The sequence below is a fragment of the Rhinolophus sinicus genome, linkage group LG03, assembly GCF_036562045.2.
Source record: "Rhinolophus sinicus isolate RSC01 linkage group LG03, ASM3656204v1, whole genome shotgun sequence".
NCBI lineage: Eukaryota > Metazoa > Chordata > Mammalia > Chiroptera > Rhinolophidae > Rhinolophus > Rhinolophus sinicus.
Genome location: NC_133753.1, coordinates 178566994 through 178589755, shown reverse-complemented (window position 1 = coordinate 178589755; position 22762 = coordinate 178566994). Strand labels below are relative to the sequence as shown.

At 36.6% G+C, this 22762-nt stretch overlaps 1 protein-coding gene across 2 annotated transcripts in view; it reads right to left on the bottom strand.

Moving 5' to 3' along the window:
- Nucleotides 1–22762, bottom strand: part of GOLPH3 (golgi phosphoprotein 3) — a 47613-nt gene that overhangs the window by 3384 nt on the left and 21467 nt on the right. Inside the window, exons 2-3 of one of the 2 annotated variants that reach the window (XM_019737299.2) lie at nt 18816–18947; nt 13584–13698 (exon numbers count right to left, since the gene is read on the bottom strand). In XM_019737299.2, the coding sequence (XP_019592858.1) occupies nt 13584–13698; nt 18816–18947 (247 nt within the window). The remainder of the gene's footprint in view (nt 1–13583; nt 13699–18815; nt 18948–22762) is intronic. The other variant, XM_019737300.2, reaches the window with a different exon arrangement.

Sequence of the window (22762 nt, the reverse complement as noted above, 5' to 3'; positions counted from 1 at the left end):
CTAGATAAAGACACTATAAAATAAGAAAATTATAGGCCAATATCCCTCATGAATATAGATGCAAAAACCTCAACAAAATATTAGCAAAACGAATTCAGCAATACATTAAAAAGATCATATACATGACCAAGGAGGATTTATTCCCAGGATGCAAGGCTGGTTCAATATCCTCAAATCAATTAACGTGATATACTCCATAAACAAAATGAAGGATAAAAATCATATGATCATATCAACAGATGCAAAGATAAAGATGTGATACATATATACAATGGAATACTACTCAGCCATAAAAAAGAATGAAATCTTGTGATTTGTGACAACATGGATGAACCTAGAGGATATTATGCTAAGTGAGATACGTCAGACAGAAAAATAAATACCATATAATTTCACTTATATGTGCAATATAAAAAACAAAATAAACAAAACAAACTCACAGATACAGAGAACAAACTGATGGTTGCCAGATTGGGAGGGGGGCTTAGGGCAATGGGTGGAAAAAGTAAAGGGATTAAGATGTACAAATTGCCAGTTATAATAACAATCACAGGAATGTAAAGTACAGCATAGGGAATATAGTCAATAATATTTTAATAACTATATGGGTAAGATGGGTAAGAGACTTACTAGTGTGATCACTTTGTAAAGTATATAAATATGTAATCACTCTGTTGTACACCTGAAACTAATATAATATTGTATGTCAACTGTAGTTTAAAATTTTAATTGTTTAAAAAAGAAGTGATAGGTATTATTGGCTTATTTTATAAAATTTTGTACTATTAAAATAAACAGTAAAATTTGATTTTTTTTCCTCTAGAGAAATAGAAGAAAAATCCAACTGTGTTTTCTTGTCAACTAAACCATGAACCCTTTGAGGGCCAGGCCTTTGAATTCTAAGCACCTGGCACATTTTCAGGTACAAAAGTTACTCAAAAGACCAAACTGAAGGCAGTGTTCAAACCAGTTACCCTATGTGGAAATGAGCCAAATATTATGTTTGGCCTCTCTCCAGCTATTGTCAAAAATCAGCAAATAGCAAAATAAAGATGTTTATTTTCCGTTAAACACCACTCTGCAACAAATAAGACAAAAAAAACAAAAAATGTTTCCCAATTAATATGTTATTCCTGAAACTGCTACATACATGCAGCCAATAAAGCTAGGCTTTCCTAGCTTAATAGGAAAGCCTATATAGGCAATACTATTTTTTGATGGCAAATAATATAAAGCTAATTCTTGAAGGACAAAATGTTTTCACCATTTTAATCTTGTTATTTATACACATTTACTTTTGAGACAGAACCAAATGATTTTTCACTAAAATGTTTTTTTCTCTATAGAACACTGGAAGGGAACATATCAAAATGTTAATCTTGGTTATCTTTAGGGATTATGTGGACAAATTTTCTTTTTTGTACTTTCTGCATTTTCCAAATGATCTCCAATGTAACTATTTTTATAATTTGGAAAAAAAACACTATAGTAATTTTCTAAATTGGTGCATGTTAAAGATGAACCACAGGCACTTTTATTATATGCAAAAGCTGTAAGGTTGAAATTCTATAATATTAAGAGAAAATCTTAAACTGTACTGTCTACTATAGGAACCATTAACCACATGCGGCTATTAAATCTAAATTAATAAAAAATTTAGTTCCTTAGCTGTACAAGCTACATTTCAAGTGCTCAATAGCCATATGTGGCCAGTGGCTACTGACTGAACTGCACAGAAACAGAGTAATTCCATTGTCACAGAAAATTCTGGTGCATAGTGCTGTCTTAAAATATGTTACTATTTAGTTACATAGACACAATTATTTTACGATATGACTTAACAGTACAAAATACAGGGCTGTAATAGAGTAATCAGTCCTGAACTTGCCCTCTGACCTTAATCAATTAGAAATATGGATAAAAGATATGAAACAACTGCTTTCAGCTGCTAGTCAAAAGACAGCCCAGAGCTGTGATCCTGGAGATAAACCTAGGTGAGCCCTACTATCGCCCAAGCTTACTACCTGAAGGCACATCCCAGGAAACAGGGCAGGACAGAAGGCCCAAAGCAGAACACAGGAGTCACACTGTGTTAAGAAGGCAGAGATCAGAAGCTAAGGCAGCTGGAATATGCAAGGCAGAGTACTGGACAAAAGAGAACTATGCAGAACAAGAGCTTAGAAATCTTGGTCGTACTCTCTTAAATCTAGCTAAAAACGAAGCCATGTGTGTTAACACGTTGCGTACGGATCACGAGAATCTTCACGAGGGATTTAAACCTCGCTGTAAGCAACGTGTTAAGGTGAGAAACTCTACAAGGCTAGGCAAAGAAACGCTACCAAAAAGTTGTAAGCTGAAAAGGGCTGGAAAAAATTTGAATGACAACTAGCCTGAGTGGAAAGACCTCACTGAACACCCAGGATATTCAGAAGGGATTCCAGAAGTTTAGCCCTTAGTAGTAGGGCTAAACTAGCCCTTGAGAAAAAGGCTACTCTATACCTGGCCTAACAAAGTTTAAAAACAAGTTGATCTACACGTAACTGCCTATCAAAACAAAATTCAGCACTCAATAACATAGCATGAACAATGTCTACCATCCAATAAAAAATTACTAAACTTGTGAAGATGGAAAATGTGACCCAAAACTAAGAGAAAAAAATCAACAGAAACTGTCAACCAAATCAGACATGACAGAGATGACAGAATTAGTAGACAAGAACTTTAAAAATATCTAAATAATTTAAAGGAAAATATAAACACAATGAAAAGATTGCTACTTTTTAAAGAGTAAATGATCTGGAACTATTATTTTTCATTCTGTAATTCACTGTAAAACTAGGAACTTAAAGCAATATTTTCAAATAATGAAGTGTTGGTTGCTTTAAAAAATGCCATTGGGATTTTGATGGGGATTGCATTGAATCTGTATATTGCTTTGGGTAATATGGCCATTTTAACTATGTTGATTCTTCCAATCCATGAGCACGGAATGTGTTTCCATTTCTTGGTGTCTTCTTCAATTTCTTTCAAAAATGTCTTATAGTTTTCAGCATATATGTCCTTCACATCCTTGGTTAAGTTTATTCCTAGGTATTTTATTCTTTTTGTTGCAATTGCAAAAGGAATTGTTTTTGTATTTCTTTTTCTGAGATTTCATTGTTAGCATATAGGAATGCAATGGACTTTTGTACGTTGATTTTGTAGCCAGCCACTTTACTGTATTCGTTGATTGTTTCTAATAGCTTTTTGGTGGAATTTTTAGGGTTTTCTATATATAGCATCATGTCATCTGCAAAGAGTGATAATTTAACTTCTTCATTCCCAATTTGGATGCCTTTTGTTTCTTTCTCTTGCCTGATTGCTCTGGCAAGGACTTCCAACACTATGTTGAAAAGCAGAGGTGATACAGGACAGCCCTGTCGTGTTCCTGAACGTAGAACAAAGGGCTTCAGATTCTCACCATTAATTATGAGATAAGCCGAGGGCTTGTCATTTATGGCCTTTATCATGTTAAGGTATTTTCCTTCTATACCTAATTTTATTAAGTGTTTTAATCATAAATGGATGTTGTATCTTGTCAAATGCTTTTTCTGTATCAATTGATATAATCATATGATTTTTGTCCTTTATTTTGTTTATGTGATGTATCACATTGATGGATTTGTGGATGTTGAACCATCCTTGTGCCCCGGGGATGAACCCCACTTGGTCGTGATGAATAATTTTAACACGTTGCGTACGGATCACGAGAATCTTCAGGAGGGATTTATACCCCTCCGTACGCAACGTATTAATTAATGCATTGTTGTATTCAATTTGCTACAATTTTGTTTAGGATTTTTGCATTGTATTCATCAGAGATATTGGTCTGTAGTTTTCTTTTTTTGTGTTGTCCTTACCAGGTTTTGGTATCAAGGTAATGTTGGCCTCATAAAATGAGTTAGGGAGGACTGTCTCTTCTTCAATTTTTTGGAAGAGTTTGAGCAGGACAGGTATTAGATCCTCTTTGAAGGTTTGGTAGAATTCACTAGTGAAGCCATCTGGTCCTGGACTTTTGCTTTTGGGAAGGTTTTGGATGACTGATTCAATTTCGTTACTGGTGGTCGGTCTGTTTAGATTTTCCAGTTCTTCATGGTTCAGCCTTGGAAGGCTATAAGTTTCTAAGAACTTGTCCATTTCTTCTAGGTTATTGAATTTGGTGGCATATAGTCCTTCATAGTATTCTTGGATGATCCTTTGTATTTCTGTGGTGTCCATGATATTTCCCTTTTTCATTTCTGATTTTGCTAATTAGTGTCCTCTCTCTTAATATCTTAGTGAGTCTAGCCAAGGGTTTGTCAATTTTGTTAATCTTTTCAAAGAACCAGCTCTTTGTCACATTAATTTTTTTCTATTGTCTTTTTGTTCTCTATTTCATTTAGTTCTGCTCTGATTTTTGTTATTTCCTTTCTTCTGCTGACCTTGGGTTTCACTTGTTCTTCTTTTTCTAGTTCTTTAATGTATAACATGAGGTTATTTATTTGGGATTTTTCTTGTTTCTTGAGATAGGCCTGTAATGATATAAATTTCCCTCTTAAAACTGCTTTCGCTGCATCCCAAAAATTTTGGTAGGATGTATTTTCATTGTCATTTGTTTCTATGTATCTTTTGATCTCTCCTCTAATTTCTTCTTTGACCCAGTCGTTCTTTAAAAGTATGTTGTTTAATCTCCATGTATGTGTTTTTTCCTGCTTTCTTTTTGCAGTTGATACCCAATTTCAAAGCCTTGTGATCAGAGAATATGCTTGGTATGATTTCAATCTTCTTAAATTTGCTGAGGCTGATTTTATGTCCCAATATATGGTCTATACTTGAGAATGTTCCATGTACACTAGAAAAGAATGTATAGTCTGATGTTTTAGGATGAAGTGCTCTATATATGTCAATTATGTCCATTTCATCTAATGTGTCATTTAGGGCTGCTATTTCGTTATTTATTTTCTGTTTGGATGATTTATCCATAGCTGTCAATGATGTATTTAAGTCCCCTCGTATAATTGTGTTTTGGTCAATTTCTCCCTTTAGTTCTGTTAGTAGTTGCTTGGTATATTTTGGCACTCCCTGATTGGGGGCATAAATACTGATGACTGTTATGTCTTTTGTTGTATAGTCCCCTTCACCATTATGAAATGTCCATCTTTGTCTCTTGTTATCTTTTTCACCCTGAAGTCTGTTTCATCTGATATCATTATGGCTACACCTGATTTTCTCTGGTACCATTTGCTTGGAGTGTCAATTTCCACCCTTTCACTTTGAGTCTATGCTTGTCCTTGTAGCTGAGATGTGTCTCTTGGAGACAGCATATGGTTGGGTTTAGTTTTTTGATCCAATCTGCTACTCTGTGCCTTTTTATTGGTGAGTTTAGTCCATTTACATTTAGGGTGATTATTGATATGTGAGGATTTCCTGTCATTCTATCTTTAGTTTTCTGGTAAGGCTGTGTCTCCATTGTTTCTTTGCCTTTTTGTTGTTGTCTATTATTTCTGTGTGGTGGTAATCTATGTTTCCCTCTGTTTCTTCTTTTATTACAGTATATATTTCAGTTCTGGATATTTTTGAGTGGTTACCCTTAAGTTTATGTAAAAGAAAGTTTGATTTTTAGAGTATTCCATTTTCTTCAGCACGCTTACTGGCTTACTTTCTCCATTCCCATATTCCGGTTCAGGCCTTTACTTTCCCCCTTTTTATGTTTTGGTTGCCATAAATTGTCCCTGTTGATGATGGTCGAATAGCCTCCTTTAGTATTTCTTGTAGTGCAGGTCGTGTATTAGAAAATTCCCTCAGTTTCTGTATGTCTGGAAAGGTCTTTATTCCTCCTTCATATCTAAAGGATATCTTTGCTGGATATATTATTCTTGGCTCATAATTTCTCTCTTTCAATACTTTGAATATTTGGTACCACTCCCTCCTGGCTTGTAGAGTTTCTGCTGAAAAATCTGATGAAAATCTAATGGGCTTTCCTTTGTAGCTTACCATCTTCTTTTCCCTGGCTGCCTTGAGGATTCTTTCTTTGTCGTTGATTTTAGACAGCTTCAATACAATGTGCCTTGGAGAAGGCCTGTTGGGATTGAGGTAACTAGGTGTTCTATTTGCTTCTTGGATTCGAGGATCCAGTTCTGTCCACAAGTTTGGGAAGTTCTCATCAACAATTTGTTTGAATATATTCTCTGTTCCCTTCTCTCTTTCTTCTCCTTCTGGTATGCCCATTATTCTTATATTGCTCTTTCTGATGGAGTCAGAAAGTTCTTGTAGAGTTCTTTCATTTCTTTTAAGTCTCAAGTCTCTTTCTTCTTCCATCTGTGTCATTTCCAGGTTTCTATCTTCGATGTCACTGATTCTTTCCTCCATCTGGTCAACTCTACTACCTAAGCTGGCTATTTCATTCTTAATTTCTTCTATTGAGTTCTTAATCTCCAGAAATTCTACTTGGTTCTTTTTTAAAATTTCAATCTCTTTCGTAAAATGCTCATGCTGTTCTTTGTGTTTCTGAGTTCATTAAACTGCCTTTCTGTGTTTTCTTGCATCTCGTTGAGTTTTTTCAGAACTGCAATCTTGAATTCTCTGTCATTTAAGTTACGTATTTCCATATCTTTACGTTCCTTTTCTGGAGACTTTTCACTTTCTTTCTGAGCTGTCTTGTTGCCTTGGTTATTCATGGCAATTACTGATTTATTATTTCTCTTCCTAGACATCTACAGGAGTGGCTTCTGCAACAGGTTGATATGATAGGAAGAGGTCTTTCTTTTGTTTTCTAGTACTTGTTGGTAGAATGTTTTATTTTTTCTCCGACTGCAGCTTATTTGTCTTCTCCCACACAATAGTGCTGTTTTTTCTGCACTATTCCAGCTTCTCACACAATGGGGGGATTCCCTGGGAAACGGGCTTCTCCTCTGTTAATAGCTCGCCTGGGTCACAGGGTGCAGAGTCCGTGTGGGTATGTGGAGAGCTTTTGAAGTTTCAAAGCTCTTCCAGCTCCAGAGCCCGAGCCCGTATGTTTCAGCAGTTCTGTTTACTCCTGCAGGGATCCACCCAGATAGGTGGGGTCAGGGGCCGGGTGAGTTGTGAGAGGTGGCCCAGAGCAATGGCGGCCACCACCACCACAGCCGGTCCTGCTTCCACAGCTCCCTCCCCTTTCCCAGAACTAGTTAGGCTGCGAATCTGTGTCTGCGGTCCACAGTTCTCAGAACAGCAAATATTCTGTTCTTTTGATCTGACACTGCTGCTGTTCCGCTTCTAGCACCGGGCAGGTCGGGACGGGGCGAGCTCTGGGAGGGTAGGGAGGGGGGCGTTAGTCTCAGTGCCTAAGGCTTCCGTTCTCTGCTCGGCAGTGAGGGCTTAAACCACCGTTTTCAGCCTTCTTCCCTCAGTCTTTGCTCCGAGGTCTCTGCCGTGAGCGTTGGGTTCAGCCGTGTTATATGCTGCCCCCTCAGCCCTGTGGGCCATAAGCGGAGCCCTAGCAGTCCGAGTTCTTCCCTCTTTCACAGCTGCGGTGGTTCTGGGAAGCAGCGAGCTCGGAGCACTGAGCTGGGTCTGCGTCCTGCGCCCGCGCGGCTCCATTTCCGCACTTCTCCCTTCCCTCCTCCCCCGCTCGCATGACTCGCCCACCTGTAGGTGAATTCAGTAGTGGGCCTCTTCGTCTTGCCTGTCTGCTGTGCAGGGAGTCCTTTGTGGAGTTATTGTTGTTCGATTAGTTGTAAATTCCAGGGGAGCTTTACAGAGGCTCACCTCACACCGCCATTTTGATCTAAATTTTTCTTAAGGACTCTGTTTTGTGTTTTCTAATGTCTCTGGCAGGTGGTAGGCAGCCAAAATCAAACTGGAATTGACTAGGTTGTTTTCTGATATTCTCAATTAACTTTGGGAAATTTAAACTAATAAACGTAAATTAATCAACAGTCAAATTTATGTAAAAGCCTACAAAAAAACTATAGTTCAATTCTAAGATAAATTATTAATTATCTATGCTTCTAGCAATTTATCAGTGATCAAAGAAGTACTATTCCGTAGCAATTCACTACTCAAATAGGAAGGTATTCTATGCCTCAGAGAATATTGTGGCCACGTATTCCCAAACAACAGGGGGAAAAAGATTTATTCTGAGAAACCTATAAATTTCTCTTTGCAGACATAAATAAATAAATAAACAAATATTTAAAAAAATATCTCTAATGCTGCTATAAAACATTTTTTCTTTCTCATGGGAAATAAATGGAATTAGTAGTTCATGACTTACTATCATTTTGAAGTCATAATAAGGTTTACCTACAACTTATCCACAATTAAATCCTATATATGGCAACCAATGAACAAGTAACGCCTACAAGGTCACTGTGAGAATGTCTCAATTCCAAAATATGCTAACTTACAGTTTAGTGTTGCTACTAAAAATGAGAAGAACCTGAACACAGACAGACCCACCTTCAAATAAAGTGTTCCATTTCTGACTGGACCTTCTTATATGGGCAATCGTTTCTGTCTCAGGGGGAAGTAGTAAAAAGGGACCCAGACATCACCTCCTTTATAGCAAGCAATTCCCCAGAAAGGGGCAAACCTTGTATGCTCACTTCAACAAAAATGTTACTCAGATCCCCTCAGATATTTGAAAGAATGAAGAAATCTCATAAGCAGAAGGCTGAAACTGTGTAACATGAAAATGTTGTTTAATACTATTTTGGACACCTCAAAAAAAGGTACAATGAAATAACTGAGTGGTCAAAGTGTCTTGGCATCCTGACATTTCTTCCTTTTATTTTAAAAGAACCAAATTAAGCTAAATCCAAAGAATAAAGTCACCCCTGAGTTTAGCATATTTTAAGAAACCAGTATAAACTGGGATGGGAGGAGGGTAGTTGGATGGGTAAAAAGAGAAGACACAATAAAGATACTATAATAGGTACGAGAATAGCACCTATACTGGCGACTAAAGATTACCTGCTTCAACTTAAGCAGAATATTAAACACGTTTAAATACTTTGTAATAAATGACTGATGAATAATACTAAAATTTTAGATCAACATGTTACTGTGATCCATATTGTTATTCACTAGTACCTAAATTATTCACTATGTGAAGAAACTTTATAAGCGATACAAGCAAACTTAAAATGTATAGAATTTGTTTATAGTTCACTTTTTTGTAAGAGAAATTGTGAGAAGTATATACAGAGAGGAAACATTCTTCAATGTCCCCTGCCCAGCAATTACTTCAGTGGAAATAACAAACTGACAGGTACCTAAGTAATTTCATTACAGAAAACTTCTATCTTCCTTGATATCATGTTACAAAATTAAAAGCAGCTGTTATTAAATTTGGCGGTCTAGTGACACCTTGTGACCAAACCGATCAACTACATGTCTTAAGATTTCAGAAAGCCAGAAACTCGTTATTCTTAAAAACAGTAGTCATTAAACATTTTTAAGTCTTTGCCTCAAATATATATATATTTATTTTTTTAATTGACAAGATATATAATAATGCTTACACTATATCAGTAGTTTGAACATGTACAGATATACAGTGGAAGTGATAACAAAATGAGCCCCTGGGTATCCCCTCCCCCCCAGGTAAAGAAGAAACCTTTGTCAGGACCTTAGATGCCTCCCCACGTCCTTTTCTGCCTCAGAGGTAACCATCAGAACCACTTGTGTTCATCATTTTCTTTTCTTTACCACCTATGCAAGTATCCCTCAACAATACAGTACAATACATGGTTTTGAAAATCCAAAAGGCTTGCAGCCTTAGCTGTGTGAGGACAGTCCACCAATTTACCGCCTCTAATCCTGCAGAACAGGACCACTTCCTTCTTTCTGTCTCATTCTGACTCTTCAAAGGCCTAGTCCAAGTCCCACTTCCTCCTCCAACTACTAAAGCTCCCCAAAATTTCTTTTTTCTGAGCTACTGTACTTACAGAGAACCATACTGTTAAATTCTAATCTGTTATCAAATTAGAAATATACAACTGTTCCCCAAATGGATTTTAACACGTTGCATACCGGGGTTTAAATCCCTCGTGAAGAGTCTCGTGATCCGTACGCAACGTGTTAAGATTCTTTCAGCCTGGAAGCACTTTTTAAGTTTCATAGCACGTATGTCAGTATTACTGCAATAACTGGTATTTAATCATTATCTGGAAGCAACTGAAAAATTTTTAAATGTACCTATCGACAAGCTGGCCACAGAACTGAACACTTAAAATTGGTTAAGATGGTGTCATGCGGTATACATTTTACCACAATAAAAACAATGCTTTTTTAAAAAGACCAGCAAGCTGTTATCAATACTAGGTAGGAAACAGATGTTTTCTTAATTGAAAAGAAATGTGGGGGCCGGTCCAGTGGCTCAGACCGTTGGAGCGCCATGCACCTAACTCCGAAGGCTGCCAGTTCGATTCCCACATGGGCCAGTGGGCTCTCAACCACAAGGTTGCCAGTTCAATTCCTCGAGTTGCCAGTTCAATTCCTCGAGTTCCACAAGGGATGGTGGGCAGCACCCCCTGCAACTAAGAGTGAACACGGCACCTTGAGCTGAACTGCCACTGAGCTCCCGGATGGCTCAGTTGGTTGGAGCACATCCTCTCAACCCCAAGGTTGCTGGTTCGACTCCCACAATGGCAACTGGACCTGGAGCTGAGCTGCGCCCTCCACAACTAAGATGAAAGGACAACAACTTGAAGCTGAACGGCACCCTCCACAACTAAGATTGAAAGGACAACAACTTGACTTGGAAAAAAGTCCTGGAAGTACACACTGTCCCCCAATAAAGTCCTGTTCCCCTTCCCCAATAAAAAAATTTTTAAAAATTAAAAAGAAAAAGTAAGGAGAGTGGTAAGAGGAGATTTAAAAAAAAAAAAAAAAAAAGTGCTTTTTTTCTTCTCCCGTTCTGACTCTCTTCTTTTATGCTGATTTATGGTTCATGCCTAATGTACGTCAGGAATATGCAATTAAGGTTCTACTACCAGTGATATTCTGGCATTCATAGCCATCCTAAACTTCACAGGATATTTTTTTTTAAACTTGCTAAGTATTATATTAGCCTCACCGTTTACTCAAATTCCTAATTCAAATGGATACTCTGTTTTACAAAATTTTAACTGTATTTAAATACTTTTGAGAAGAGCTTATAGACTTCTGCCACTTTTTCACTCCTCAATCAGGTGAAAACAGTGCAACGTCAGGCCAAAATGAGAACCAAGTTCAGTTACCAGTTTCCTGTACATTGAGTACCAAGCTACACTCATAAAACATCACATAACAGGTAAATTTAAGAAGTACACAGCCACCTTAAATGTTAAGGTTCAACCTCCCTGCATGCCACACTAACTGAATTAATACTAATAAGTTCATTGGTATGAATTCAATTTAAGGTATACAGACTGTCAAAGGAAACTTGGTGGACATGTTATTAAACCAAAGCCCAATGTGCCATCAGCAGCTATGATGTTAGAAAGAGATCGTTGATGGATGGAACATCTGGAAACATCTCCATAGTGCAAAGTGGCATCCAAGTGGGTATCAATAACATTAAGGCAATACTCACAATGTTCCCTAAAAAGAACTTTAGCACTGTGACTTATCTGCCACAAAAGTAACTACCACTTTGAGAAACGCTCCTTTGGCCAATTGACATAATTACTAATTACTAATTCTAATTTGCAGTAACAGAACTGGTCAACGATGGCAGCACAACATGAGCTTGACCAAAGACTGCTTAGGCCAGTGATCTCCAAAGAATGTACAAAATGATCCATCAGGGTACACTTAGAAGTTATTAGCACTTCCACTTTCATTTAAAATAATTATATTTACTAATATTTACCATATGGAGTTAACGTTAATGCCCTGAGTACTATCTGAGGGCCGCCGCATGTCACCAACAGGCATAAGTTGAGGGTTAACGCAGAGACGGCCGAGAATGTTTGGGGCACAGTGACATACTGTATTGGTATGCGCTGAGTAAGGAGATTTGTGGATTATATTACCTAGTTTTAACCAAACAAATCCTCATCGAATGGGCAAAGTAATTTAAAAGATTCCCACAAAAGAAATGTATAAGACATCGCCAATATCATAAGCACAAAGGGGGAAAAGGGTAGACTTCAAGTTTCTCTTATTCAATGAGGTAAAAAGCAACTTACCAGCAGATCTACAAGAAAGTGGTCAAAAACAAAATTTCAAAAGTATCAAGACAACCTTCTGAATAAGTTTATGTTCTCCATCAAAAAGAAGAATGAACCCTGCCCTAAGTGTAAAGTTCCATTATTGCCCTATTAGCTAAGAATGATTTTTAAATAAACAAACATGCAAAACTCACAATCTTTTACTGACAGGAGAACAACCTCATAACAGAACTATTATTTTAGAAACTATAAGTGAGAAAAATGTCATCATGTTAATTACCAATTTCTAACAAAGTACCATGTTTTTTAAAACAGTTGCTCTAAGCAGCAATATGTTTGAACTGAAATAAAGTAACAATACATGTACAGTTGAGCCTTCCACAACACACAGGTTAGTTAGGGACACTGACCCCTGTGCAGTCGAAAATCCACGTATGACTTTTGGCTCCCCACAAACTTAACTACTAACAGCATACTGTTGACCAGAAGCTTTACTGATATCATAAGGTCGATTAACAAATATTTTATGTTATACGTATTATATATTGTATTCTTACAATAAAGTAAGCTAGAAAATGTTATTAAGAAAATCGTGAGGAAGAGAAAATACATATACTTTATTTTTATTAATCTCATATAAGTGGACCCATGCTGTTCAAACCCATGTTGTTCAAGGGTCAACTGCATGTAGAAGTTACGTTTCACGTTAACAGTAGAGGGAAGAACAAGGTAACTTAGGCCCTTTCCTCAAGGAGCTCTGTCTAGATTAGACAAAGACACAAATAATATAAATCTAGTGGTCATTGGTGCTGTCAACCAAATGTTCCAGCGTCTTGCCCACTATGGTGGCAGTTTCCTGTCTCCTTAAATTTACAGGAGGCCATGTGACATGTTCTGATCAATGAAACCTGAACTATGTGTCATTTCTGAACAGAACTTTTAGTGCCTGAGTGATCTGCTACGCTCTCCTTCCCTTTACAATAGTGAGTGACAATGCTTCAGATGGTGCCAGTTCCATCTGCCTAACTGCCAGAGTGACAACGCAGTGGCTTGTGATTGACGTACAGCATGAGTGAGAAATAAACTGCTCTTTCAAGCCACGGAGGTTTGGGGGTTGTTCGTCACCACAGTGTAACCCAGCCTATCCAGAATAAGGTAGTGTGAGGTAACTATGATAAAAAACGATGGGAGCTCTAAGGAAGAATATTACATCTCATTCAACATCTGCTCAGTCCGGTTAAAGGGAATGAAATTTTAAAAACCACTATTTTCCCCATTCAGTGACTGATAACTTTCAAGTTTGCCTAAATAACTAAACTAGCTGTTGGCTATTTTGTCTCAGTCCTTTCAAAAGGATTTTAAACTTTTACAAAAAAAAAAACAAAAAAAACGTTTAAACAGAATTCAGTAATTAATACAGAAACTTACCACTAAGTAATTCAATCCAGTTCTGGACTGTTTCTGGAGGCTGAGTCTCCTTGACGTGCTTCAGAGCTTCATCGAGGAGAACATCCCCTGTCGGGGCATCAGACTTACAGATCACCTAAAATGTAAGCAATAAGAATGAAATGATCCACTGATTCCTTTTCTCTGACTTGATCTCCTTAAATGAAAAACTTAAACAATTATGCAAAGAATTCATTATAGTTAAAGCCCCAAGTGTTCAAGCAGTATCAAAGTTCAGATTTTAATTCGTTCTGTATTAAGGAAATACAGTATTTAACCTAACCAGATTAGCTACAATCATGAATGAAAATAAGCAAAATGACAGAACAGAATACTCACTGTAATTCCTTTTATTACTAAACCTTGGGCTATTTGATCCAGAAATTCACTTTTTAAACATTTATTAGTTCCAGAAACAGTCTCAATTATATGTAAGAATATGATAAAGGTGGCATTTTACATCAGTAGAGGAGTTTTTCAATAAATGTTATTAAAAAACAACTGGCCAACAAATGAGCAGTAGAAATTAACTAAGACTTGACTCCTCAGAGCTTCACCACAATAAAAGATAAAGATTTCAATGAAATATAATTCTATGGGTTAGACAGGCTTTTTCTGAAGTTCTGACAACTAACAGAAACCTTAAAGAAAAATAACCAATAGGCTTGATAACATAAAATTTTTAAACACCACAAATTTTTTTGTAAACTATACTGGAATACAGAATCCATCATGAGAGTGGAAACGTCCTGAGCTGGGGGATGAGAGAGGACAGCATTGTACGGCTCTAGCCAAGCAGCAGGTCTCGACGGCCTTCATCAATGTTCTTGCCTAAGCCACAAATTTCTAGTTGAATTTCTAGTTGAAATTTGAATACGCTATGTTACTTTATGTTAGCTATTAAAATCTTATAAAATTTAACGGTATTATTTTTAAAATGCAACAGTCCTCTCAAATTTGTCCCCAACAATGTATCCTTTACCCTTTTGCTCAATCTTGTAAAAGGTTAAAAAGTACATATGGTATGCATTTCTGAGGCAGTGTGATCTAATAAAAATATAAGAACCATAAATGCATGCTACAAACCTATTTTTTTAAATTTCCGTAGTTATATTAAAAAAGGAAAAGAAACAAATGAAATTGTTTTTTATATATTTGACTTAAGCCACTATAGCCAAAATACTAACACCGCAATAAGTATTTTTAAATTGAGATCATTTTACATCCTTCTTTTTTCATAATAAGTCTTTAAAAATCCAGTGTGTTTTTATTTACAGCACGTCTCAATTTGCACTAGCCACATTTCAAGTGTCTGGCTCATAGATACATATGGCTAGTGGCTATCTTATTCGACAGTGCAGATACAGAACATTTTCATCATCACAGGAAGTTTTCTGCACAGTGCTGTTCTAGACCATGCTTTTAGTGGGGGGGGGGGGGGGATCAGAGAGAATGAGAAAAAAGGAGAGCCTTAGGAGAAAAAGTTGTCTGTCTAAACTGTGGTCATGTCACACCACTAACTTGCTCCTTAAACCTACTGCAATCTGGTCTCAAGGCCTGCCTTATGCCCACCCCCACTTTGAGAGAAGTCTTATATCAGGGCCACAATAACCTGGTTATAGGTGGATCCTTTTTCTTATAAAATTCTGCGCCCTAAATCTCTCAGAGGGATCACTTTTCTCCATCACCTCTGCAATTATTCTCATCTACCTAATCTGGTTAACTTTCACTTGGATTAATTTAAATTTCCTGGCTAGTTTTACCCCTTTTCAATCCACTCTCTTCATTGATCTTTATAAAAGCCAAAGCTTATCATGACATTCCACTGTTTCTGATTAAAACTCTTCAAAGACTCACAAAGTTCTAAACTCCTTAACAAAATTCTGTAACATGTAGCCCACTAGCAAATATCCTCTGCACACACGTAATTTCTACTTAGTTATTTTTTTCCCTTGGAGGGGAGAGTCTCATCCTTAAATATGAACACCATAACCAAGGATGATAAGACATACGAAAGAAAGCCTTCAACAACAAAGAGACCAAGAGAGAAAATAAGCTCTGATGAAACACAGATGACGTAAAGGAAACTTTCAAAAGAGCCATAATATCCTCAGAGATGTAAAAGAAGATATTACATCCATAAAACAAGAACAAGAAGCCACAATAATAAACAAAAAAGGACTCCTGGAAGTAAAAACACACGAGAGCCATAATAAAAAATTCAACAGAGGGTTAAAAGGTACGAGAGGCCAAGAGAGTGTTAATTATATCTCAATATAGGTGGGAAATAAAAATCAGGAAAAAAAAAAGTAGCCAAAAGGTCCACATCCAACTTAGAGTTCTAGAAAATGGAGGGCAGAAGATACAAGAACTATAAACTTTCCAAAACCCAAACTTTCCAAAAGAAACACACTTCCAAATTGAAAGAACCTGTGCATAATGAATTTTAAAAGACCCATGTCAAGGTATATCATACAATTTCAGAACACCAGAGATATGAGAAGATTCCAACTGCTTCTGGAGAGGGAAAAACAGATATACAAAGAATGAAAATCAGAAGAGCACCAGATTTTAACAGCAATTCTGTATATTAGAGGACAATGGGGAAATACATTCAAAATTCTGTGGAAAAATAATTTAAATCTGATATTCCATTCCCAGTCAAACTGTCAAAAATGAGGTAGCGTTTTCTGGCATGCAAAGTCTCAAAACAGCTTCCTTCCACCAAGGGTGGAAGAAAATATTAAATCCAGAACACAAGGTGCTGAAAGCAGTAAAAATGTGACAGGAAGTCTCAGTAACTTCAAAACATAACCAGTTCAGACTGGAGCACAAGGCAAATTTTAATGGAGTTATATAATCTATTTGACCATTTGAAAATTAATACTGCTAATTTTTCTCTGATCAAGCATGCAAGGAAAAAAAGAGCTACACAGAAAACTTTAAAAAGAATTATTAACTCTAGAAAAAAACAAAAACCTATAAAGTATCATAGGATGTAATTTAACTCTGCAAAAAACAATATTAATATAGTTGTAATAATATAAAACAATTACTGTTTTTCCAAAAATTATGACATAACTCTATGAGGAAGATGGTAGAGGTAAGTGGTATGTGAGACAGCCAAATATTCATCTATTTTAATAGAAAGTAAACAGCATCTCAAATTCATTTATCAAGAGACAGCAAGTTTATTTTGAAAGATGAAGGTAAATACCAAACAAATAACTAAGGAAATTGTAGCAAGTTGAACGGTGGCCCCCAAAAGGTGTTCATATCCTAACCCCAAACTTAACCCTCATTAAATCTTTGTAGATGAAATGAAGTTAAATTAAATCTGGAGACATCACTGTGGATTATCCAGATGGGCCCTAAACGCAATGAAAGTGTCCTAATGAGAGATACACAAAAGAGACACACAGAGGATAAAGTGATGTGAAGACAGAGGGGAGAGAGAAGTGGCCAGAAGCCATGGAAAGCCTGGAGCCAAAAGAACCTAGAAAAGGCAAGGAAGAGAATTCAGTGAGAGCACAACATATTCGGGCCTCCCGAACTGTGATAGGATAAATATCTGCTGTTTTAAACCCTCAAGTTTGTAGTAATTTGCTAGGACACTAATATAAGGACTAAGAACGGTTGCCTCCCAGAAGCAGGACTAGGGAGTGAAGAGGGTGGGTAGAAGACTGCTTTTTTTGTTGTTACAAGCTTTTTAGCACAATTTGATTGTATAACTATTATATATGTATTATCTTAATAAAATCAGTCATTATTTTTAAGTGAGTGAATTAAATCATATTGGAGTATTTTTCCCAAAGACATATCAACTATTTACTTCAGATCACACAAACGAGAGGACTGAAACAATAAGCCCATGCAGGTAGGGCACGTGTCTCTTGGTCACCACTGTATCCCCAGGGTCGAGCACAATGCATGGTAGACATAAGTACTAAATAAATATAATAAATGAGTAAATGCATGAAAGAGCAAATAACTTGTTGATAACCAATACAAAACTTGTTCTTGTTCCCAGAAAAGAACGAACGTATCAACATCAGCACAAAGAACCAGATCAGTATCATTTCACTTTAGGTCTGAGCTCCAGAACATTAATGCAAAATTACTCACAATTACTTTAATTAGGAGCAACCTATGTATATATTTCATTGATAACTGTAACAGCAGAATCTTAAGGTTTTTTTCCTCTGTAATTCTACGGTGGCACAGTAAAATGATATAAAAATTATATTCTGCTTTATGATAGTTATCTAAAACAGTAATTTTTAAATTTTTTTTAAGGAGGGCACAGCTCACAGTGGCCCACGCAGGGATCAAACCGGCAACCTTGGTGCTATTAGCACCATGCTCTAACCAACTGAGCTAACCGGCCACCCCCAAAAAAACAGTAATTTTAAAACTAATGCTACGTCAGCTCATTTGATTTTACTTTAAATGACTAGATTTAATTTAGAATCCCATGAGAAATACTTTCTGCTATACCATGTGTACTTTGCATATAACATTCAAGAATCACTCATGGCTGTCTTTCCTATACGATTATTACTGTCTAGAAGATATCAATCAAATAACACTCAGCTCTGAGCTCTGACCTAAAACTTTTTGGATTTCATTAGGACACTGTATTAAGGCAAAAAGTTTTGAAACACGTGCCCCCAAGAAACACAATGACAAGACTAGAAGAGAAACAGCCTTGAATATTTGAGACTGAGGTTGAAATTAAAAGTTCTAATACTAGCCAATACCTCTATTTACATAGGCCTTCATAGCAGAGAATGCAGAGATCTGAAAAGTATTCATATTCTGCTAAAAAGACCGATAGCCGATGAATAGTTAATTGGCACAATAACATTTTTGAGTTTTAAAAGAAAGTTATGTCAAGTCTTTCCAAATTATGACTTTCAGAAGTAGCAAGTCAAGTTTGGAATCTTTGTGAATATGTGAGATGCAATGGCCAGTTGATCCTAACAATGAATTACATTACTCATCCTGTACAAAGAACCAGGAAACCAAGAATGAGGAAAAAGCTATGGAAACATGACCGAAAAACGAAAACTTTTTTTTTTTTTTTTTGGAAAAACAAAAACTTTAAAACCAACTTCTTCTTTTAATTTTGGAAAGCTATTAGTAGAAACATTCTTCATTTTTAGGCGGCAGCACAAACTCTTTAAAAAGGATGTTATTTAGCACTCCTCTTACCTTTCTTGTTAATAGACTTTTACGTCTCATTCCACAAGCCTCTAGTTGTAACCTTCCTCTTAATGCTAATTCAATTAACATACAGCCACGTAATCCAGATGATATACAGTCATTCCAAAATGATGTGTAACCCTATTTAAAAAAAGAAAACAAAATAGCTATTTTGAATTCAGTCAAAAATGGAAATATTTTTAGCCATTTTGGTGCCTTTTACCTTTCATGTCTTTCCATAATTATAATTTTAAATACAATGCTGAAAAAATACAAATATTATACATTACTAATCTACAATTTTCAGGGGCTTACTGTCTTTTCACCCCTTATCCTTACACGCAGATAAACAACAAATTACTCTGGAAGTCAGAAGTTTGACAATATAATTATCTTTCATGTTTCATTAAGTGTTTATTAGGCTCCTTCAGATTGCAAGGACTAGGGTTCACCCACACAGTTCACCCCAGATTATAGTGGTTTATTATTAGTATTCGTGAACAAATGAAGCAGCTCAGGAAAGACAATCTAGCCCAATGTGGTCTCATAGAGAATTAGAATATCATTCATAAAAATACCAGGTTAATTTCAGAAAGCTATACTAGAAAATTTACGTATGGGCCCATGCCTAATGTTCTGAATAAGGCTTGCTCTGCCTGACAGATGGGGTATGTTTCCTGGGGTACAAACACACTCCTTCCCAGAGTATATTAACCAGCGTAATGTCAATGAAAAACATCCAGCCTAAGAGAAAGCTTAGAAGAGTTTGAGCCAAACTGACGACAGTTGCCCAGAAGCAAAATCTCAGTGGATTGAGAAAATGCTCGTGAAATGGCTGTTTGCAGCTTATTTTATACATACCATGTTTCCCTGAAAATTATAACTAGCCGGACAATCAGCTCTAATGCGTTATTTTGGAGCAAAAATTAATATAAGACCCAGTCTTATTTTACTGTAATATAAAATCAGGTCTTACATAATATGTAATATAATATAATATAACATAATATAATACAATATAATACAATATAATATAATGTAAAAATACTGGGTCTTATATTAATTTTTGCTTCAAAAGACGCATTAGAGCTGATTGTCCAGCTAGGTCTTATTTTTGGGGAAACACGGTAGAATCAAAGGAGGAGGGTTACATGAAATCCACTGTTGATAGATTAAGGGGGTAGGAGAAAGCAAAGCAGGGAAATCTCTGGGATTGTATAGAAGTGAATTGGAGAGACAGGAATAGTTCACATAGAGATGTTAAGTTGCGTACGGATCACGAGAATCTTCATGAGGGATTTAAACCCCGCCGTACGCAACGTGTTAATCAAGGGACAAGAATAATAATGAGGGATTCTGTACAGTCCTGCTCTGGTCCTGAAAAGGGGATTACTGACATTCCAAGGATGTCATTTTAGGTGCAAAAAGACAATAGACAGGCCCATTTACAAGCACAGATTAACTTTATGAACAAAGCTTTTGACTACAGATGTGACTTCCCACCATGACCCACTTAGTTATGAAAAATTTTTAATGCTCACACCATCTTATGTGGTTATTTTCAGTCTCCTGAGCTTGTCAGGTTTAATATGTGGCCACTTTTCCATCCACACTACCTAAACTGCAGGGTCTTGTAATTGTTTCAGGGAGTAGTGGTTTGTCTGAGGATAGAATCCTCTGGGCAGTGTGGTGGTTGTTGACCAGCCCTTGTAAAATCTTTTCCACTGAGAAGTCAGGTGGATTGGTGGCACGCCTGGATCTGAATAGTCAATCCCCCAATCTTGTACCAAGTTTTAAGTACTCCTGGTAACTGACAGGTGGAACTATAGTTCATCACTCTATTGCTATGCACCTGTGAGGCCTATGCCACGTCTCCTCTCTTCCATGGGGTTAGGTTAGCTCAATAGACATCATATCATATTTCCTTTAATCTGAGGTACCACCTGTTTTAAAACGCATTCTAGTTTCAGAGATACTAAACCTTTCCAGCATTCTTTTGATTATTGTTTGCATGGCATACAGGCATACCTTGTTTTATTGCACTTCACTTTATTGCACTTCACAGATGTTGTGCTTTTTACAAATTAAAGGCAAGACCCTCAGCCTGCAAAAAGATTACAGCTTGCTTTATTGCGATACTTGCTTTATTGCGGTGGTCTGGAAATGAACCTGCAGTATCTCTGAGGTATGCCTGTCTATTTTTTCCATTCTTTTATGCCCATTTATGCCTTTGAATCTAAACTATCTCTGTAGAGAGCATATGGTTAGATTTTTTTATCTAACTTGCGATCTTTATTTTTGAGTGGTTCAATCTATCCACATTTAATGTAATTATTGGTAGAGTTGGCTTTACACCAGTCACTGTGCTTTTTGTTTTCTATGTCACTTGTCCTTTTTGTTCCTCTGTTCCTCCTTTACTCCCTCTTTTGTATTAAATAGAAAATTACAATTATCCCATTTAAATTTTCCCCTCCCTTCCTATATCCGTTTGAACTTCTTTCTCAGTAGTTGCTCTAGGGATTACAATATGCATCTTTATCATCCTCTTCTTTAAATTGATGCTCATTTAAGTCCAGCAAAACACAGGAGCTTTGCTCCAGTCTAGCTTCATTGACTCCCCCTTTTGTGCATTTTTGTCAGAGCTATGCCAACTGTATATGTTATAACCCCAATAGTGCTGTTATACATATTGTTTTATGTAATCTTTTGCTTTTAAATCAGTTTTTAAAAGCAAAAAGCAAAAATATAGTCTTTTAAAATTTATTTACCAGTGTATCGACCTTTTTTTCATATGGGTTTTGAAGTTATTACTTTCAGCCAGCAGGACTTCCTTTAGTATTTCTTGTAAGGCAGACCTACCTGCTAGCAACAAATTCAGTCTTTGTTTATCTGGGCATGTCTTTGTTTCACTTTCCTTTTTGAGGTATAATTTTGCTGGGTATTATTCTTGGTTGACAGTTTTTTTTCTTTCAGTGATTTGACTGTTATGCTAATGCCTTCTGGTCTCCAGTGTTACAAGTGAGAAATTATCTGTTACTTGTATTGATCCCTTAAGTTGTTTTTTCTTGCTCCTTTCTAGATACTCTCTGTCTGTTGCCAACAGTTTGACTGTGATGTGCTGGGGTGTCTCTGTTTTTATCCAGCGTGGAGTTTGTTGAGCATCTGGAGTTTAGATGAATGTTTTTCACCAAATCTGGGAAATTTTCAGCTGTTATTTTTTCTCCTTTCTCCTCTCTTTTTAAAACACCTGTTACTTCTATTCTGGGAGGCTTGAAGACTTTAGTCTCTGAGGCTTTCCTCATTTTTTTTCATTCTTTTTTCTTTCTGTTCAAATTTAAATTCAAGTTCAGCCATATTAAGGTCCTAATAACATCCTCTGTTCTTGCATGTTCCCCTTGTTTTAGACCCATGAAATCTAATGAAATCATGTTTCTCTGGATTCTGTGAGGGTAGCGTATGACTCAGCTCTACGTGGGATATCTCTGCCTCTGCCATCTTTGTATTTATAGGCACTGATTTCACTGAAGCCAAACATTGTTTTAAGAGGTTAAAACAGGAGAGTAGAGGGGTGGGAGAACGGTGGAGAAAGCAGAGATACACAAATTACCAAAATTAAAAATAAACATAGGAACATCACTTCCAACTGTACAGAAATGTAAAGGATTAGAATGGTACACTATAAATAACTTTATGCCAATAAATTAGACAATTTAGACAAAATGTTCACATTCCTGTGAAAGACTTACAAATTACCAAAACCGACTCAAGAAGAAATATAAAATCAGAATAAACCTTTAGCAAGAAGTTGAACTGAGTAATAGAAATCTTCACACAGAGTGTCACTGAGATGTAAGAAGTCAGGCTGGACCAGATGTTAAAGAGACCTGAATACTGGCCCCCGCCACAAGAAAAACTTGTTAGGGGATTTTAAGCAGGTCATTTAATATCCTCTAGGA